We start from the raw sequence: 16,849 nt of genomic DNA, 5'->3' as shown, positions 1-16,849 counted from the left end.
TTACGCGTTTAAGAAAAACAGGAGACGAATACATTGGTCGTCTTGTAAATTACTAAATAAATTAATTAAAATACATACAAAATAATTAATCAGCCACAGTGATTACACCGTAGGAATTCTACGGTGTTGAAGTAACGAGAAGTTAGTATTAATACGCTAATACGTTAGTATTAATATCGTTGGCTACCAACGATAAATCATAACATCGAATGTTACTGTATACAAATTTTCGAAATAAACGAGAATCGAAGAACAATTCGCGATTGAAATATTCCGCTTTCTGGAACGCCGTCTGGACGAATCGAAACGAGTGGAAACGAATCGAGTTAGGGCAACGTGCCACTGACTTCCGTTCAAGTCGTCGCACGACAAGCATCAGGTAAACACGCGTTGTCAGAATAATCGCGATATGTTCGATCGAAGGATAACGCAGGATGTCCTCGTGTCATCATGTCAATTATTGGTCAAATTCGATCTTCATAAAGGTAAATAAATTTGTAGACGATTTTTGTAAAGGAATCGTTAAATTTTGGTAAATTTTCGAGATGAATTTCACACTCGTGAAACGAATACGTAGTATACACTCGTGACTTTTAGCGTGGCGAAGGACGCGAGCAAATATTCCACATATTCTCGTGTTTCCAACGCTTCGTATTTCCGAAACATACATTTCTATAGTAACATAAATACTTCTATGTAAGCTCTCACGTTTTCCAGTTAAACAATTCGCGCGTGATTCTCTGCATTCTGTTTGTTACGTTTCTGTATTACATTGTCTTAATATATATATATTGAATTTGTTTGAATTGTCTTAATATATATATATATATATATATATATATATTGAATTTGTTTGAATTCGAATAAATTTTAATTAATAGCAGATTAAACACGGATTTATTTCAAACGTAAGGTTCGTCAAGAAATATGGTAATTCGATTGAAATTGCTGAAGGCTCGACTCTTTCAGATACATGAAGCGATATTCGAAAAAGAAAGAGACGATTCGACACGATGCTTGAAAATGATAGAAAGATCGTCGTTGGAAGTATAGCAATGGCGATGAAGCTATCATTTCGATATGTTGTCCGGCATCATTTTTGGTAAGAAATTCTTTCTTCGTTTCTAATATTAAAAATATTATGATATTGCTATAAGTGTTGGTTTCATTATTAAAGAAAATCAATCTGAACATACTTCTCATTTTACACTCTAATATCATCGCGAAGTTGAAAGGTTAATACTTCTCATACGAGAAGTCGAGTTTCTAATGAATAATTTCGATGGAAGTTCGGTAACTTTTCAGTCCCATTATCAATCCCTGCAAAATTGTACCATTTCATAATTGGTCGTAATTAAACTGCGAACGTTTGTCGTAATTATAGAAAGTTTGAAGATGCAAAGATATGTAAAAGTACGTGAAATACTCAGATCGAAGTATTTTATAACATCTCGCGCGTTTAATCCTTTTTAGGAAACAAACTTTTACATTATAATAATATTATAATAATTTTCCGCAGTCCCGTTTCATTATTTGCTTTCATAAAAATATGAATTTACGCAAAGATCCGCGGTTTAATCGTAAATTTAATTCACAGTTTAATTCCAACTTGCCAATTTCGAACATGAGAACGAACAATCCTGCAATAGCTGCACTAATTCGTCGAAGGAGTAGGAAAGAATAGAAATATTCGGCACGGAGAGGCAAAGCTCGTAAAGCGTGCAAGCCGGAGCGATTAAAAACTTTTATGTCCGCGCAATATGACGCGGCGACTTGTTTTTGTCAGCCGGCCTATTTATACGCACCTTTTGGCAGCTACGCGAGAAACTTCGTCACGAGGATGCCGTTTCCGTTTCGTAGCTCCTTCGTCTTCCTCTTCTCTCGAGAATTTACAGAGTTTCTGTCTCTTCTTCTTCCAACTTTCTTCTATTTTCTCACTTCCTACTTATGTGTCGTTTGTTTTTGAATTTTTCTTTCTTTTTTTTTTTTGTATTTGTAAGGAGATTTAGGACATTTCATAATTTTGCGCGAGTAATATAATAACATGGATTCTTTCTATTAAAATTGACGTTTGATTATATTTCGGACTTTTTCGACAGGAGGATCGCGAAGGATTAGATATTAGCGTTGGCGTGTTAGCGTAATAATAACGGCTTCAGGGATTTTCAAAATTAGAGTTACATTAGATTCAAGATATCTCGCAGGAGTGGACGCAAAGAATCAAATATTCACGTCGGTATTTTTAATAACAGCGACCTTGCATCGAACTCGATTAAATTTCGCATTTCCGTATACGTCGCAAAGATGCAAATTTTCGCGTCGTCGATGTAAGAACAATAGTCTCCGATTAATCCTGTCAGTTACATACGTATACAGAGAAGATTTCCAACTTTCGAAACGTTTATAAGAGAATATGCAAAGATTTCGATTTAGCGGTTCGATTCAAATATCCATCTTAAATATCCACTAATCTTTTAACGATAAACGGTGACGTATTCGATTAAAACCATTAAATTAAAATTATAAAAATAAAGATATAAACTTTCAAACTCTCCGTTAAACGTTCAGAAAGAGAACACGCGAGAAGCTTCAACATCCACATGTATACGGTTGAACCAACTTTGCAGAATTATCGAACTTTCACGAATAGAACGTACAAAGAGTTCAATATTCGTGTCAGTAGCGTAATAATAGTAGTTTTATGTTGGCTATGGCTGGAAGATGGAAAGGATTGATGGGCAACGCCAGATGGCTGACTCGTATCGCGTTTCCCTGGATTCTGTCCGTGGATTACGCGAGTTTCGCCTAGGGATCTCGGTTTCGGCAGCTTACTCTGTTTATAGTTATGCACGTTTGTTTGGATCTCGAACGTTGATGATCTGGACGCGCTGTGGAAAGCGAGATCACCGAGTTTTGTAAGCAGCCTTCTTGGACATTTACCGGAGATCGTGTTTCTTCTTTTTTTTCTTTTCCCTTTTGCCAAACCATTTTGTTTCAAAGGATTTGCCAGAAGGAAGATTTATCGAATAGAGAAAAGCAATCAAACGATTCGATTGCTTTCCAAGTATCGCCTCCTTCTTCGTTCGTTCCTCTTTGTGAAACCGTTATATTCCTGCGGTTAAATATTTCAGTTTCGGTATAACGATTTTAAAGAGGATTTCATATATATGTGTATATACACGCTTGCCGGTTATGTTTCCGTTTTAAAGCAAAACAAGTTTTTCTGACTTCTGTTCTCTGTATACGTTTGAAACGTGTATATAGGTCGGCGAAAGAAATTTCCCAATGTTGCCGTGCTCTAGCGTTTTGTATTGAAATGCACGGACTGATCATGAATTAATAATTTGTAGGCTGTGGATATTCATGCAAATTCATGCTTTACGCGAGCAAAACTTTAATAAAATTACGTTTTATCCTCTGAATGCTGTAACGCGTACCTACTTTATTCCTTTCTTTATTAGGCGTTTTTCATTTACACATTTGTGTTTAGTTTGTCCATTGTTTTCGTGTCTACAGTTAGCATAAATGCATAAACATGTAACTAGCAATAAAATGAATACACGCGTGTGTACTTTTTGAAAGCGTGCGTTATTTCCAATAGTCTGACACCTGAAGACCTGTTTCATTAAAAATCTGCATTAGTAAGAGTCACAAATACGATCGACTGTCTCATAAATATTCATTTATCGCGCTACCACAACCTTGCACTTTCTCGATTAGTTTGCATCTTCAAGACTACTTCTATTTGAAATCTTCGATACGAAGAATCGCAAATACGATTAGCTACGTCGTGAAAATCCATTCATTGTGTTACCATAAAAGAACAAATTCAGACACCCAATCAGTCCCAAGAAATCTTCATCACATTTCTACGAACTTCGAAAGAAAGTCGCGTAAATAAGTTCAGAATATACTACGTATGTATGCGGTGTATGAAAAAGATATTATAGTGTACTAATGAAAAATGCAGTAAAACAAAAATGTAAACGAAGAGTTTTTATTAGAGCTAAAACGATGAAGGGACATATACGTCAGACAACCATGAAGATAAAACACGGAGGTTCATCTGAGCTTTGTTATTAGCTACAGGAAGTAAGTAACACAAGAGGAAATTAAAAGGCCGCGCCAGCATTAAAAATTAGACGTGGAATTAATTTTACAAATGTTTTGTAACTGGATTCAAGCTTGTTGCCAAATGAGGATAATGGAAATTGATCGATGTTCGAGAAACTAAAAACGTGACTTCGCTTAAGAATCGAAAATCTTAGCAAAGATTGTCAATTCTAACGAGTCCCTTTCGTTTTTCTCGACTTTTCGATTAGTTTTCGTTCATAGATTCATTTAAATATAAATTATAATTTAATCTCGCGTGGAAGATACTTCTGACGATGTCGCAATTATCTGAATCGATTTTTGTATAAGCTTTTTGTTAAAGATATGTGTTCTCATCTTAGTTTCGCGTAAATCTTTTCTTGTAAGCTTAGAAAATGGATGATAAATGTATAATTCGTTTGTAAGGACTTTAGAATTTAGATATAATTAGGTAGATATGATTAAAATAATTATTACGTAAAATTTGTTGCTTCCTGAAAAATTTTGTATACATTTCGAATTAATTTTCGTAAATTATGCATTATTTGGAACGAAATATGAACGCTGTATATTGTAAAGGTACCTAGAAACTGTGATCACATTATGTTAAATTTTGTAATTTTAAATTTGTAATTTTAAACAATCGATTATTCTAATTGATGTAAGTTGTATTTCGGCGGGCAACCGTTTAGATTTACCAACCTCATCTTATGATTTAATTTCATTGTTTAAATATATATAATTTCGAATAGTTTGTATATATTAACAGCATAATAATTGTTCAAATTTTAATAAACAGAAAATTAGTCTTCCATATTTAATTAAGATATACAACGTCTATATGTATAGGTAGAAACAAATAATACGAAGGTTCCTTAAATCACGATTCTTTTTTACTAAGTTAAGTCATGGTTCTTTTTTTATGCTTTGTCGATCATTGTTTTATATGTTTTTATAATTTGATTGTTATCAGACTCTTAACATTATTCGACTATTATCTAGTTCGACTTTTACGATTTTTACACTTTGAACGTGATTTTTGGTTAATCTGAAACCATTGTTTGGTTCTATCCCCTTTTTAAGTTTCATCAAATGTTTATGCGCATATTGTAAACTTCAAAAATATCTTCCTTGTATACATTGTTGTACTTACCTTGCGAAGAGGCAATGTTCTTATAACAATATGGATCTCTTAAAAGATTGTTAAATAGTTGGTAGCACAAGTTGAAATATTATATATATATATATGTGTGTGTCATTCGTATGATTGGCCAGTTCATCTATTTATATGGTATATTTCTATGTTGATATAATTTTTATATTGCATCTATATTTAACATTATAAGAAATACATCCAAATTGAACTGATGCATTGTCTGACCACTGCGCACCTATCTCCCTGCGATTTCTATCATTTGACCTTTTCAGTCCCTTTCGCGTTTTCCTTCAAAACATTCGTAGAAAACTCTCTTATGTCGATCGAGATATAGCAGAATACACGAAATAAAATATATTTTCAGAATCGTGTTTCGAGTTTAACGTAACTACCATGTGAAAATATTCTTGCACAGGAATAATTCCGAATTTTAATACGCAAAGTAGAACGAAAGTTAGTTGAAATTTTGAAGGCGAACTTTCTTAATGGACTAAAAATTCAGAACGCTATTCTTGCAACTTCATTGCAAAAGTAGAAACAAATGATCTCACTGTCGGTAACTTCGTTCGTTTCACAGTCCTTTAAATGGAAAATGAATCTTCTTCTCGGATTAAAGATCGACAGCGTTATTCGATAAACTGATTTCTGAACGTACCATCCGATATTTGATCGCACTTTGACTCACGTGTAATCGATTAATAGACAGCTTTTCACAAATTGAAATTTAATATCGTCTAAAGGACTTTATGGAAATTCGACACGCGCTGCAACCCACGAGAAAACGGTTCTGCTGCGCCGGAAACTTCCTTTGAAAGAGATGAAACGATTCTTTAAAGTTTCGAACGATTCTTATTCATGAGGTACAACGCGGAACATAGTTCTTGAAAACAGTAGCGAAATAGTGTTGCAACGTTTCTAGTCTGTTAAAGCGTATAGGCGGTGCGCTGTATTTTGCCTTCGAATTTTATATAATTGTTTTGGCCAGAAACAGTGGCTGCCGAGCCTCTCGAGACGATACTATTCGGTATCTCTCGCGAGGATCGCGGGAGAAATAAAAAGTTGGCCAGCTTTAAGCAAGCGGTTTCGTCTGGTCTGAGCGAATTTTCTTCAGGACCAAAAGATATCTTCCCTCTGCCTCCGGGTGATTTGTTTTACTCGAAATTTTGGTCAACCGGATACGTTGATGTCTTTGTTTTAATCAGGTTGGTACTTAATGACTTGATTTGAACTAGAAAAGCTAACCTACAATTTATCACTGAATATATTTTAACACGTTAACTGTATTTTTTTGGAAATTTCTATAATCATGAAATAAAAAATTAATGAAGACAAATTAGTTTTAGTTAGATAGATTTTAATCCTTGATGCGATTCAGGTTAGATTGCTGGAGAACAAGTAACCCTTAGAAAATTAATTAACAGCGAACTTTTATGAACACTGGAACGTTTGTATTATATATAAGAAAGAAGTTCGACGAAAAGATAAAAATTGATAAGGGATTCGGATAAAAATTGGATAATTTGCGTTGTAGAGGAAGAAGTTTGGTGCAAAAAAGAAGATCGCATAGAGAAAAATATTTTATTTCTGTTAGTGATTTAGTTAGTACAGCATTAGTTCAGGATTGATACTGGGAATTATTTACTATTTATTCATAGCATTTTGTGCACCTTTAATTCTATTGATCTAAATATAGCATATTTAGTTCTGAATTATAGCTACATAACATGATCGATGATATCTCAAGCTAAAATTAATTTTAATTAATTTTGTAATTGCAACTATCTTACTTAAATATACCTCAGTATCAGACAAGCAGTCAAACCAATTTATTATGTACGTATTTTCAGTGAATTTGGTAATGGAAAAGAAGCAACATAATACAAATCGTAAAGGTAATTCGATATTAAAGGCAAGAAGCGAGAGCAGTTTGTCATAGAAACGAAAGAGCTAGCCAATCGTAGATAACCAAACTATCCAATTACAATCCAACTCGTCTGTCTACACCAATTAACCACGAGTTGCCATACACGCCACAACCAACCACGAACCAACGCAAACCACTGTGCTCGACCAATTAACTCACCGTTTCAATACGCAACAACTTCACTGTACCGTCGTTATTTTATCTACGTTGCAAACGACGAATCTTCCAACATCTTCAAACTCGACCGAACCAAAAGCGAAAGTTACGCTTCTCATATTCGTGTTGATGTTTGTATGGTGAAAGTTGTACCGTGTCATGTCATCGAACGACGTTCACTACGATTCTTCATCGTTGTTGAAGGAAAAGACTGAAACGGAGAATAGAGAAGAGGAGGAACAAGCAGAGGGGAAGGACAAATGTCGAAAACCGTGGAGAACTTTGGACGCCCCTTTGGTCGACCGCGACGATAACTTATACGTAGCTGTTCGTCAGAGCTTGCACAAGGTTGATCGAGTTTCACAAAATTCCATGTCCCCGCTAAGAAACGCTGAAACTGGGAATAGAAGTGGAGTGTCGCAGGAGTCCAGCATGGGAAGATTTTCTACCATAAAGGCGTTCTTTGATATGGGCCAGGAGGAGGGGACAAGGTACACATGCAGGACCACCATAATGGGCAAGCTGAAGAGGATGATGGAGTTGAGAAAACGAGAAGCGAGTTCCATGGGTTGTTTGACACAATTTTTTTTTTTAATTTTGTTCTCGTTTGCATAATAATTTCATTTGGTCTGCGAGAGTTTGAGTGCCACGTGTTCAGATTGGTATATTGTATTGTATGGTATTGTATGGTATTGTGTGCTATTGTAATTAATACGATACATTGTGGACAACAATGCGTTGTGAATAGATGCTTGAAATGTGTTTGGTTGTCATTTTAATGGAAAATTGGAACTGCAAGTGTGTTCGACTTGATAGAATTTCTTCTTAATTTTGTTTTTATTTCAATGATAGGTTTATCTAATTTGTGAAGGTTTGAATGTTACATGATCAGGTTGTTATATAGGGTGGTGAAGGAATATATAATAGATGTAACTTTTGTAATTAATGTGATACATTGTGGACGACAATGCGTTGTGAATAGACGTTTGAAACGTATTTGATTTTCATCTTAATTGAAAATTGCAAGAACAAGCGTTTGACTTGATAAAATTTTTTTTTTTATTTTTCTTTTGTTTGGATAATAAGTTTATCTAGTTTATGAGAGTTTGAATACTATGTGATCAAAGTGATACATGGTATGAAAGAGATATGTATAATAGATGTAGGTTTTGTGGTTGATATAATACAATGTGGACAACGGTGCATTGTGAATAGATGTTTGAAATGAATTTCGTTGTCATTTCAATTGCAAATTGGCGTAGCAAGTGTTGATCGTTGTGTAGCAACGTTTGCCTTTGAAGTGGTGTAGGTTTATGTGTTATGGATAATGCGTTACAGAAGAACATAATATTGCAAGATTATTTGATTATTTCGTTTAATCGAATATTCTGATTGTTGCATGTTAATAATAATATTGGCATAGAGAAGAAATTAGGGATATTGGTTTTAAAGTTAGGTTCATGCATTTTGTATATATATATACAAAAGATTTGAAAGAAATGGAAATGTAGATTCTGAGTGTAGATTTATGATACTTCGATGATACCTTTAACATTCTGTTTTCATTCCTTTTGCGATCTGAAGTTCTTCGGTAAACTTCATCACCGTTTCCTTTCTTCGTTGCTACCAGCTTATCTAGAATATACTATCATAACCGTGAGCTGCATTTTTATCTGCAGTTATAGAGCTTTCGAGACTACTAAATTATAAGACAAATATTTCCACGATCCTTGAACCTTCTACTTTTTCAAACAAAGTAAAAGAACAAAAATGTATCTTCGCTTCGCAGAATCGACGATGAACGGTTTGCAGAAAGACGTAAACGGCAATATAATATCGGACTAGAGGAGAATTACGAAGGGACTTGAAAGCTACTGTCGTTCTATGATCAGCGGAAGGAAATCATCGAAGAGGAAACAAACTGTTCAAGAATCTACCGCTGTTTTATCGGATAATCCCCGCAAACGTGGGACGCGAGCAAAATTATATTTTAATTCCATCTTTTGGTTGTTTCGTCGGGAAACGATATCGTGAAACCTGGCAATACGAAGCAACACGAGCTCATTTTTTCAGTATACGGTTAAAACTATTTGCGAGGTTCAGATGAAAGATCTTACAGGTATACATACTTTAATTTGAGAAAACTAAAGTTATTTTGTCTAAAGTTATCGGGATATAAGGATTATTATTTACACTATAATAGGTATATTTATTCGCGTTTTGTTTTCTCAGCAGAAACATGTATTCTTCTTTGTTTTGCTTAAAGTAATAGTGAATCGTTTTATTATTTTTCATTAGTTGTTTTTAAGTTATAACAAAAATACGCTGAAGAGGAATATCAGGAAAAAGAATTTCTGGTATTTCTAGCGTTAAATTCTTAAATGTAATAAAGACATGTTATCATACGTATTCATAAATATTTGGGAATCTATAGCAAAGTTGCCCAAATAAGTACGGATATTGTGTATTTAAATTTATATGCCAGTTTTAGAAAAATATTCGCGCTTGTGCCATTTTCTCATCGATTGGTCGGACATTGGTCAACGGTTGTCTATTGAAGATTTATTTACACGTTGCGATTGTCCGCCAATTCACAACTAGCTCGATAATAAAGTTGTCACGATGAAGTTAACGAGGTACGGTGATGGAATGAAAATTAAGTAAGTTTTTCTGAGAAAGATCTTGGCAATGGAAGATGTTGAATGATAAAGATGATTTATGACATTGTGTATGATTTTAATAAATTTTCTGCGACTTTTGTAATTCTGACTCCTTCATTCTGGAAAACCTGGCTTGTTTAATGAGATGAATATATCTGGTTCAATGTCGTTTTAATATAGTTAAACTCTTCCTGAGAAAGAATATATATGTAGTTGTAAAAATACTTGTAGTTTGGTTCCAAACAATTTTTTGTTCCTACTTCAATCAAGTCACATTATATATGATAATATGTGATAAATAGATATTTATAAATCTTCCTTTATATAATTTATAGACTACTTTTTAAAAGAAAAAAGAAGATAACCTTCTAGAAGGTTTTTACTATAAACGTATCTGTGACATTTGTTAGGCTAAATCGTTACGAGAGCCGAATAGGTTTCTTTTCAAAATACTTGAAACAATCAAAGAATCGCATTCTTCAATGACGTTGAAGAAATGATCAACTGAAATATTAACAACCATTTTACACCTGGAAAAAATATCAGCGAACTTTGTCAAACAAATTAGCAGCAATAAGGATCAACGATCGTCTTACAGCACAAAGAAACTAGCTATCCGTCAACGAGTAAATACACAACGAATAATAAAAAAAGTCGAAAACATAATCTTTTGGAACCAATCGACGTTGATTAAAACTCTTCGTTCGGAGCAAGGTAAACGTCAACCAACAAAATTAAAGGAACATCGGCAACGTTCTCCAATCAATTAACAGCGACAAAGAAAAGAAATTTCCATTGGCCGATCGGAACACCAATTCAAATCGGACTCCAACGTTGATGTAAATGTTCTCCCAACCCATTTTAACCGTCTTAACTGAAATCGTCAACCGTTCTTTCCCAACACTTTTCACTGCTTAGTACTATTTCGTATTATCAACGTGGCTGATCTTCCTATCGGTTCTAGAATTCGTTCGTTCGCGACGTGTCTTAGATGTAAGTGACTGGTTTCGTATGCGCATCGTCGTGTATTGTCGCTGAGACTGTAGTTGCAAAAGAAACAAAGGAGTTTTGTTGTCTCAGCGTGCGCGTAGAAACCGTTAACGATTGGTTCGTACGAGGTCCGTGATACTCTTCAACCGAATTTCGTCCGACCTTTCTGTCAATAGACCATTTTCACTTTGCGAGACGACTAATAGGTAACAAATAATAAATAATTCCACGGAGTAATACATGCGAGGGTCTGTATTTAAGACTAGAGATTTCTTATTGTTATTTAAGACGTCTAAAAGGAAAGAACGTAATGGAACAATAATAGAAATATTAATAAATAACAGAGGCTATTCAAATAATATATGATTATTAATATACAAGTAATAGATAATTATCGATATTATATAATAATAATAATATAATAAAATAATAATAATAGTAATCAATCAAAATAAAAGAAGAAACAATCGAACAACCAAGACTCAAGATGTCTGAAGAAAAACGTAGCGAGACATACCGTTTGTTCGAGGATCCCTCCGAGTCACCGGATTTGTCTCCATCCGACAGATACAACACTCCAAACCTGACGCCTTCGAGATTTCATACAGATTCGAGTCCCACCATGAGTAGTCTGATAGAAAGATTGAGGCAGATGCGAGTGAAGACGCCCGTGGCACCCAGGGTACCCTTTCCTACTCCTGTTAAACTATCTCCCACTGAATTTTCCGAGCCGTCCTCGAGCAAAGACGCCAAGCTACCCATCTGTAGTGGGTCTGATCTGATGAAGATGTTAGAAATGCATATCAATTCGCGTTTATCGATTTCTGAAGAACGAAACAGTCCAGTTCGCGGCAGCTACAGTATCAACGACGAAACGTTGAAGATGATGTTAGCCAAAGAACATGAACGTCGTCAGATGGAGAATTGTGAATTAGACAGGGAGAAATTAGTTGAAGGGAAGAGCGAAACGACCTTGAGTCCGCTTTTAAGTCGCCGTTTGAAGAAGAATCGAAAGTACTTCGTGGATATCCCACCTCTGGAAGAAATTGATTCACCGCAGTCAAGTGTGGACAGCTCTCTTCTGGTTGAAACTGGTTCACCTGTGTTAACCGAGTATCCCCCCGAATGTGAGCCAATTCGTCATGACGATGAACTGGCGTTCTTGTCACATAGCTTGCACAACATCTCTGGAGCGTTTTCTGAATTATTGTCGTTTAACAAAGATGTTACGGGATGCGAAGCTAGTGACAAAGACAGTAGCGCGAAGTTGGAAACGAACATATTGATAGAAGAAGGGAAATTTAGGGAGGTTATAGACGTTTACTTGGGAGATTCCGTGAGCTACGAGCAGAAAGAGATAGTGTTCGATAGCTATATGAGTAGCATTAATTTGAACAAATCTGAAGATTCTATCGAATTTAGTAACAATATCTGCGGGGCGTGTAAACAGAATCCTGAAGCGAACAGAAAGGATCTTGTTAGTATGTTCTTGTCTAGGATTTCTTTGGAGGATTTGGCGGAGGATCGAAGAGAAGCGAATTTGAAGGTTAAAATGATCGAAGAAAAGACCGTGGATGAGAATATGTCCAAAGAAGAAGGAAGCATCATGTCTCAAAACGAAATGTGTAAGAACGAAGATATCGTATCTCCTAATAGAGACATTTTTTTGAAAAAAAGTTGCTCCGAATCCGACATTTCAAACAGTCCTAAAACCAACGATGACGTTATATCCGAAGAGTATATCAAAAGATTGGATAGATCTCAATCGATGACGGACGAGTTAACACGCGTCGGGTCCTACTCAGAGCTATCAGCGAATTTTGATATGCAGATCGAAGAGAGGGTTACTGACAATTTCAAATTGATAAATTCTTTTGATACAACTGGTGATCACGAAAGCTCTGATGACCCCATAGATTTTTCGATAGTTCCTGAACAGAAATCGTCTGGCTCGGTTGATTCTTTGACGAGTCCAAAAGAAGATACAAGTGATGATCAAAGAGATTCGAAATCATATGCTAGTGACAAGTGTACCGAAGATTCGAATAAAAGCAGTGAAGATAATGTTGCGAGCGTTTATTATTCAGTCAGCTCTCGTGGGAGCATTGGTTTAAACGAACTTCCCAGTGAAGGAGACAATACAAAAGATTTTTCTATTGATTCGAGTGAACAAGAGTTGTCGATAGACACGAGTCATAAAAATTGTGGTCCATTGCCCGACGAAGAAGATGAAGTTTTCGAAAATTTTGGTTTGGTCGACACTTTTAAGAGGGAGGCCTGTTTCCAATCGTTTCTGAGAAGAGTGATGAAGAGAGAATGGATACGTTCGATCAGAAAATCGAGGAATTCGCCAGAGATAATGATGGATGCTGAAGATGATAAGAAGAAATTGGAGAAAGCGAAGCAGGAAGATACGACGTCTTCGTCGATGCAGAAAGATGACGGCAGTGATCTAAAATCGACGAAATATTACGAAACGGAAGAATGTCTGAAAATAAAATTTAAGAAGAGGAAGCCTAAGATATTGGAAGAGAGAAATCCAGGTAATCTGTGTCGTGTCGATATATTTTACAAAAAGATGAAGAAATTTAGTCTCGTCGCGTTGTATAAAATTTAGTAATTGTCGGAAAATGTACAATTGCAGGCGTGTCGTTTGACGTCGGAAATTTGTGTATAAGATTTTTATTTGAAATTTACATTGCGAATCGCAGAATTAGAAATTGACATGAAAGAAATTGGTATGCAATTGAAAATTATTGAGATTAGAATCAAAGCGCAGAGAAATTGGAGAATTTAAGAATTCATATTAAGTCCTTAGAAATTGCAGCATACGGAGTTGCATGAGTCCTGTGCCGGTCGGAGCGAGTTGATTATGGTAACAAATTCTTCATTTATTTAGGTGGCTTCTATCGACAGAATAATCCAATTAGGTGAACAAACATTGGACAGACTGCGAATGTTTTAAGTAATCTAATCCAAAGGTTTAACACGTCGAAGATACAGAGTTACCAAGATACTTTCTAAAAATAACAAGTAATAAATTTCTTAGAAAATACTAATTATAAATCAAACATCAAACTTTTAAAATCCTAATCATGATACAAAGCGTAATATTTGAAATCAAACTTTTTCCTTCGTTTCAATCCTAACACCTTGCAATTTTTTACCTCGATATCTTCTCAAAATTATCTTCTGCGGATATATATAAAACGCAGCACGAAGTTTATCAAAGCAGCAGGTCAGAGTATTCATTATAAATTCTCGATGGTGTCACGAGGCTCGTAAAGACAGAACGAATAGCTGCATCGATTTATCTCCGTAAAACGCATGCGATGCTATCGATAGAAAAACGGGATTATGGTTGGCGTGCGATCCAACGTACCACCGCGGTTTCTCTTTCTTCGTCGACCGGCAAACAGCAATTTACAATGGCCGGCGATAAGCCAACTAACCTATAAATCATCCACGAAGAAAGAGAGGCCGCGGACAAAATATATGCGAAGCATTAATTGGAAAGATAACAGGTTGATTATACCAGATAACGTTTGCTACTGCCTCGGTCAATATTTGCCAATAGTTAATTACCACGAATAGCACACTGTCGTTCATAAGCATGCGGACACTCCGCAGAACTTCTAATAACAACGTGCGAATTTTATGTGTTACGTTCAATTAGCGATGAATTAGTAATTGGAAATGATATTTATTATTTTCTTATTTTTGTTACTATTATTATCGGATATATAACTCTTTAACGTACAATTCGGTTACAAGTCGTTCGTGGATGACAGTGCTCTATTAATTAATATTATATTATACCAAAAGGAGTATAGTGAAGAGAGAGAAGTCTATCGAGTCACAACATTTATCGGCGTTTGTTATTACGCGATTAACACAGTTAAATTGACGGAAGATCGTACGATGAGCTTCCCTTAACAGTTGTTGAAGTGGTCACCACTTTTAAGAAAACTTGACATCTGGTCTTGTTAGTTTTCTCAAACACTGAAGCCATCGACAGCGTATAAACAATAGACTGAGACGAAGGCAGACCATAGACAGTAGACAGGCGTGTGGATCTGGACCAGCTTAAATTATATTCCTACTTGTACTTACACTTCTGTATTAAAATATATTTTCTACTTTACAATTTATCCACGCGTTCCTCTCTTCATATATCTAATAACCTCAACAGCAGTAAACTACGATCTCGTCTGAATGACGCTGACGTATTTTACTTGAAAAGAGACACTGTGTCAGCGCACACGATAGTGACATTTGTGGAATCAATAGATTGTACGTTGAGAATGTATATTAAAGAAACATGTCAGTAATGTATTTTATTAGTTGAAGATTACAGAGGAGAACAGGAGAGGTCACATTTTTTATTCGATCTTATTTTAGTTGTCGTAAAATTAATTAAATTATTAAGAACGTCTTATAGATGATAACAGTTTGGTTTGTCCGTAATTTTGTAATTAAACTAAACTCTTGCAGAGTGCAAACACGAGCGACAGTGCAGCTGACTGATATAAGCGCAATACAAGTTTAACGTACAATAGAAAATAATAGGAGAGAGATCGAATCAGCGTGGATTTTAGCTTGGTAATCCGTACGAAATGTTCGTTCGAGAGATACTAGGAGATTATCCGTGTGCTTTTTTCCGGAAACTGTGTCAGATGCGTGGTTACGATAAGCTGGTATAATTTCTGGAATGGATACCGGCCGAGCTGCTTCGACTTCGCGATACGAACGTGAGTCCTTCGCTGATCTCGGGATTCGGGATTTCGCTACGTTTCAGCTTGTTTTAGGGATATACGTGTGTATGTATATATACATATGCGTGTTTCGATCGTTTGTTCCCAGGGGAAAGATCGACTATTTGGAAAATTAGTTGGTGATAACGGTCGTATCGATATAGAATATCCTTGAATTTTTTTTAATTTTTATAATTATGGGTTCGAGAGATTTGGCAGACATGATTTTTAATAATGTTTTAAGATATCGAGGGATGAATTAAATATGCACGAACAATTGTACATCGATTTCTTGCCTTCAATCTCTAACTGAAAATTAGAAGTTGCAGAGAATCGATGAACAAGGTTTTTACGAATTGTTTAAAACATCGAAAAACTTGTCGCTACTTTCTCAATGAGTTCATAGAAATGGTAATTTTTCTGTGTTTATATTCCATTTCATCTTATACATGTAGTTTCTTCTTACCTGAATGAGCAAAAATGATTCTCGTAACTGGGAGGAAATAAAACAATGTACCAAGTTAGCAATATTTCGTCTTATAACTAGAGGAAATAAAACCACGTATTGAATGAACAACATTAACCATGTTAATAGTAAGCATTCATATCCTAACTAGAATTTGTTGATTTTATTAACAGATGTGCCCTTTCCGCCGTCGCACAAATTGACAGTGGCTGATGTGTTCGACCCGCGAACGGATCGGCCACGGCCGGAAGTCCTCAAGCAACACTTTATCCTGGAAGGTAGAATCGACGAGGCAGCGGCTCTTCGTATAGTCAACGATGGAGCAGCCCTTCTTCGCTCAGAGAAGACTATGATCGATATTGAAGCTCCAGTTACCGGTGAGTCCTCTTCATCTTTTTCTTTCAGAGCATTTTTACATCGCCCTCTATCCCGCAACGTCAATTTCAATCCCCCGTGAAACGTGTATCGATCAAATCTACTTCGCCAAACCAATCCAAAAAAAAAAAAGAAAGCAGAGAACGAAAAAAAGAAAAGAAAGAGAATAGCAACTCTGGAGAACCTTTCGAAGAATCGAGTCGCAGGAAAGGACGCGTTATATGGCGGCACGTTAGAGGGAAAAACATGAAAGGCACTTGACACAGTTACGCGCGG

At 35.7% G+C, this 16,849-nt stretch overlaps 2 protein-coding genes and 2 long non-coding RNA genes across 7 annotated transcripts in view; all 4 read left to right on the top strand.

Moving 5' to 3' along the window:
* Positions 1–16,849, top strand: part of LOC138181894 (serine/threonine-protein phosphatase 2B catalytic subunit 2) — a 242,785-nt gene that overhangs the window by 73,123 nt on the left and 152,813 nt on the right. For 3 of the 4 annotated variants that reach the window (XR_011173629.1, XR_011173628.1, XM_069117275.1), the window contains exons 1-2: positions 12,456–13,521; positions 16,372–16,575. Coding sequence is in view for 1 of the 4 variants with exons in the window: in XM_069117275.1 (XP_068973376.1) it covers positions 12,462–13,521; positions 16,372–16,575 (1,264 nt within the window). In the remaining 3 variants the exon portion in view is untranslated. Of the gene's footprint in view, positions 1–12,455; positions 13,522–16,371; positions 16,576–16,849 lie in introns of those variants that run through there. The other variant, XR_011173630.1, reaches the window with a different exon arrangement.
* On the top strand, positions 330–5,460 carry LOC138181934 (uncharacterized). Its single transcript, XR_011173638.1, has 3 exons — positions 330–485; positions 970–1,102; positions 4,005–5,460. It is a non-coding gene; the product is annotated as an uncharacterized LOC138181934 (long non-coding RNA).
* Positions 5,913–7,396, top strand: LOC138181940 (uncharacterized). The gene is made up of 2 exons (XR_011173646.1): positions 5,913–6,450; positions 7,096–7,396. It is a non-coding gene; the product is annotated as an uncharacterized LOC138181940 (long non-coding RNA).
* LOC138181437 (uncharacterized) lies at positions 10,850–12,440 on the top strand (the record flags this gene model as incomplete). The annotated part of the gene is made up of 1 exon (XM_069116210.1): positions 10,850–12,440. A coding segment is annotated over exon 1 (975 nt), but the record flags the coding sequence as incomplete, so codon positions are not given.

This window comes from Bombus flavifrons, chromosome 7, assembly GCF_040668555.2.
Source record: "Bombus flavifrons isolate JBK064 chromosome 7, iyBomFlav1_principal, whole genome shotgun sequence".
In the NCBI taxonomy this organism is placed as follows: domain Eukaryota; kingdom Metazoa; phylum Arthropoda; class Insecta; order Hymenoptera; family Apidae; genus Bombus; species Bombus flavifrons.
This window is presented reverse-complemented; position numbering and strand designations above follow the sequence as displayed.